Source organism: Salmo trutta, chromosome 16 (genome assembly GCF_901001165.1).
Source record: "Salmo trutta chromosome 16, fSalTru1.1, whole genome shotgun sequence".
Taxonomy (NCBI): Eukaryota; Metazoa; Chordata; class Actinopteri; order Salmoniformes; family Salmonidae; genus Salmo; species Salmo trutta.
This window is the reverse complement of record NC_042972.1, coordinates 23,708,638-23,713,144: the sequence shown is the minus strand read 5'-3', so window position 1 is coordinate 23,713,144 and position 4,507 is coordinate 23,708,638. Positions and strand designations below refer to the sequence as shown.

The window sequence follows — 4,507 nt, the reverse complement described above, 5'->3', positions numbered from 1 at the left end:
CTAATTGGTTATATTCTCCTACATTCATTTCACATTTCCACAAACTTCAAAGTGTTTTCTTTCAAATGGTATCAAGAATATGCATATCATTGCTTCAGGTCCTGTTATCCAGTTAGATTTAGGTATGTCATTTTAGGCAAAAATTGAAAAAAAGGCTCAGATCCTTAAGAGGTTTTTAAGCCAGTAGTTGGGAGGTGGGGAATTTAATATCATGATGATTACTTACCATATATGCATTGCAGTATTTTGTGGTTGCTATGGACACACAGGTTTCCTTGTACTTTCCATTTTGGTTGCTATGGGAACACAGGTTTGAGTGACAAGAAAAAACAGGCAGACCTTCATGGTACATTCCATTTGTGGTTGTTATGGAAATAAAGGTTTGTGACAAGAAAAAAAAGGTAGCCATGCATGATATATTTCAACGTCATCAGCATGCTACATCTCCTGCCAAGTTGCGTTATTTTAGGTGAGTCTCAGGTTTTATGGGGTTAACACTAGAAGAGAAAGCATTTTGATGCTTTTTTTTGTTTATCACCACCGTCCGCTCTCAACTTAACGTGTGGTAGTAAATGTATCACAAACTCAAAATGCTTAGGTCTACATGTCAATCTCAGATCTTTGTACAGTTCTCTGTCCCATCAGCAGATCCACCTGCTCAATCATATATGACAAGTCTCTTCATGGAGGGTCTAACCAGAACATATCTTGGTAGTGTATCATAAGGCATTATATATAGGTGCATCATGGAAAGTGTCATCCAATTCTCTGTACGGACCTCACTTGTCTATATCTGAGCATTGCTATATGGTTGGTGGCACCTTAATTGCGGAGAACAGGCTAGTGGTAATGGCTGGACCAGAACAAGTGGAATGGAATCAAATTCATCAAATATGTTTGATGCCATTCCATTTGCTCTGAATCCGGCTATTATTATACCCTTAGCAGCCTCCTGTGATCTTCACACTATATTGGGCTACAGTAATTACTGTGGTGAACCATCAGGGATGTGTGTAATGCAACATAGGTCTGCTTTATCCTTTAAGAAATGCTTAGGGTCCCAGTGTGAGGTATGGCATGAGTGTTGATACAGAATGGGCCTTACTGGTGTGTGTGGGTGGCTTGGTTTTACTATCATTGTTGGGACCAGAAGTCCTCACAAGAATAGTAAAATAAGGAAAATTAGGACAAGTGGGAACATTTCGCCAGTCCCCACAAGGAAAAATTATCTTTAAGGCTTAGGGGTTAGGTTGAGGGTTAAGGTTACAATTAGTGTTAGGTTAGGGGTTAAGGTTTAGGGTTTGAGATTAGGGAAAATAGGATTTTGAATGGGAATCAATTGTTTGGTCCCCACAAGGATAGTAAAAGAGTGAGTGTGGGTGTGTGTGTGTGTGTTCATTCGTTGTTGTGTTTACAGGATGTTTATAAGCGATAATTAACGAGAATGTGTTGTAGTCAACAAAGCATGTGTGTAACTGTAGGCTATGTGTTGTGCGTTTGTGTGTTTGTGTTATGCTATGGCTACAGTGGTTACAGTTGACAGGACAACTAGGGGCAGCTGCCTGCTGGGTGCTGCTGGCATTCCAGGAGTGACATCACATTGAGGGGAAATCCAGAAGCCTGGGTACAGCCACTCCCTGTCCCACTCCCCACACTGCTTCTTTGACCACTACAGCTACCACTGCCCAGATCCAGGATAACTGCCAGCCCTACTGAGACCGCTCTTCTCGGACCCCTCTACTCTGCCTCGTACCTCTCTGCCCCTCTCCTTTGATTAGCATATGACCGCAACCATGGCTGATATCAACAATGGTTATGAACAGAGGTTTCAGGCAAACGGACACCATAAAGAGATTGACCTGATCAACAGAGACCCTAAGCAAGTCAACGAGGATGTAGTGAAGGTAGGCTATATTACATTCAAGTGTCTGTGTGTGTGTGTGTGTGTGTGTGTGTGTGTGTGTGTGTGTGTGTGTGTGTGTGTGTGTGTGTGTGTGTGTGTGTGTGTGTGTGTGTGTGTGTGCTTGCACGTGCACCAGAAGTGCTATCCTTTGGGTTACTATTGTGACCATCAAATGTTCCCTGAAACAGCCTGTATCCCTGTAGCTCTTTACCAACCGAGCTACAGATAGTGACTATTTCTGGGAAGGCAAACGCAAGGGTATGAATGGCAGTGGAACGGAATGTTTATCTGCCAAAACTGCCATCATGGAATTTGTTCTAATACATGTTTTTACATAATGTCTTTGATGGTTTTCTCTGGTATTCTTTGATTTGCTAATGAATCATTAGGCTTTTATGGTTTTTATGGTTTTTATGGTTTTTATGGTATTTATGGCCCTCTGTATATATACACAGTAAGTGTATTTATAGTTACTGGTAGTGGTGTCAGATGGACTGCAGCTTCCAAATTCTGTTCCTTTAATTAGATCTGTGACTTGAAAACAGGCGGGTTGTTAGAAAGAGAACGTCTATCTGTTCATGTTGTAAGAATGTACCCAATTACCTTATACAGTATTTACTCATGATAGATGTATTTTCTTGGGACAGTGAGAGGTTTCAGGCAATATAATATAGCAGTTTTTAACTGAGCTAAAAGAAGGTCCAGCTGCTGATGGCTGTAGCATAATGTGCTACAATACCCATAATGCGTTGCATCGGATATTAGGTTTTAACTTAGTAAAGATATTCCTGTAGCTAACATAATGGTGTCCTGTCTCATTTCCGTTGGTGTCAGATGCTGGACCCTTTTATCAATTACAGTACAATGGCCTCTCTGTCTCCCCCTGCAGGTGGACTTTGAGGATGTGATCGCTGAGCCTGATGGGACTCACAGTCTGGACGGGGTGTGGAAGGCCAGTTACACCACCTTCACTGTGTCCAAGTACTGGTGCTACCGCATCCTATCAGCCATTTTGGGGATCCCAGTGGCTCTGCTGTGGGGCTTCCTATTCGCTTGCCTCTCCTTCTGCCACATCTGGGCCGTTGTGCCATGCATTAAAAGCTGTCTGATCGAGTCCCAGTGTCTGAGCCGTATCTACTCCCTGGCCATCCACACCTTCTGTGACCCCTTGTTCGAAGCCCTGGCGAAAATATTCTCAAGTGTTCGGGTGGTGCTACGGAAGGAGGTGTAGGGTTCAGAAGCATGGGAATGGGACAGGGAGGAAGTGGTTAGGCTGCTCTCCACCCATTTTTTAGCAGATGCTCTCATCTACAGCAACTTACAGTTAGTGCATTCATCTTAAGATAGCTAGCTGAGACAACCACATACCACAGTCGTAGTACATTTTACATCAATAAAGAAGTTATCAGCAAATTCAGTGCTAGTAAAAGACAACTGTATGTTTTTTTAGGGGGGGGGCTGAGATGTCTTATTTAATATGGTCTTTGTAGAGGAAGGGTTTCAGAAAAAAAATTGGAAGATGGCAGGGACTCTGCTGTCCTAGCATCAGGGGGAAGCTGGTTCCACCATTGGGGTGCCAGGACAGAGAGGACTTCGACTGGGCTGAGTGGGAGTGGACCTCCTGTAGGGGTGGGACAAACAGGAGACCAGAGGTGCCAGAATGGAGTGCTCTGCAGTATGCCACGTAGGCTACTTCCCTAGCCTCCTGTCTGACTGCTGATGCTGGGTCTCGGTCTGACCCATCTTCCAAACAGAGTTTGTTATAGATAGAGATTATTGTGTTCAATCAGAAGACAAGAAGAAGAGTGCTCGCATCTGGGTGCTATAGATGGGGGGTAATCCATGGTCTATACAACATGGTACACTACAAACAACACTCATCCATGCTTGATTGATTTGATACTTAAGTATATTCCATGCTCTATTCCATGGTCATTTTTCACACGTTGATGCTACAATAAATGACTTGTTTATTGTTCCAGGTATATGTGATGTCTGTCTTTAGCGCTCGTTGTTACATAGAATCTGCCGACAGTACTGTATGTAACTGATATGGAAAATATTCAGTGAAAGAATTCCCGGTATGCTCAGGCAAGGGTGAGGCCAGATGGATCTACACAAACATGTCTCAGTGCCAGTGGTGAAGGTTATATGTAACGTACAGTATCTACAGTTGAAGTCGAAGGGAAGTTTACATACACTTAGGTTGGAGTCATTGAAACTTGTTTTTCAACCACTCCACAAATTTCTTGTTAACAAACTATAGTTTTGGCAAGTCGGTTAGGGCATCTACTTTGTGCATGACACACTCATTTTTTCAACAATTGTTTACAGACAGATTCTTTCACTTATAATTCATTGTATCACTATTCCAGTGGGTCAGAAGTTTACATACACTAAGTTGACTGTGCCTTTAAACAGCTTGGAAAATTCCAGAAAATGATGTAATGGCTTTAGAAGCTTCTGATAGGCTAATTGACATAATTTGAGTCAATTGGAGGTGTACCTGTGGATGTATTTCAAGGCCTACCTTCAAACTCAGTGTATCTTTGCTTGACATCATGGGAAAATCTAAAGAAATCAGCCAAGACATCAGTAAATACA

General features: G+C 42.5%; 1 protein-coding gene across 1 annotated transcript; it reads left to right on the top strand.

The window, feature by feature from the left end:
* The first annotated feature begins 1,584 nt into the window (after positions 1 to 1,584).
* On the top strand, positions 1,585 to 3,886 carry LOC115150339 (caveolin-3-like). Its single transcript, XM_029693529.1, has 2 exons — positions 1,585 to 1,904; positions 2,793 to 3,886. Exons 1-2 carry the CDS (start codon positions 1,782 to 1,784, stop codon positions 3,132 to 3,134), a joined length of 465 nt encoding a protein of 154 aa, XP_029549389.1. The 5' UTR covers positions 1,585 to 1,781; the 3' UTR covers positions 3,135 to 3,886.
* Positions 3,887 to 4,507: the final 621 nt, after the last annotated feature.

Coding starts and splice junctions, on each gene's coding strand:
- LOC115150339 (XM_029693529.1), top strand. CDS start 1,782: ATGACCGCAACCATGGCTGATATCAACAATGGTTATGAACAGAGGTTT. Junction 1,905..2,792: donor TCAACGAGGATGTAGTGAAG/GTAGGCTATATT, acceptor CTCCCCCTGCAG/GTGGACTTTGAGGATGTGAT.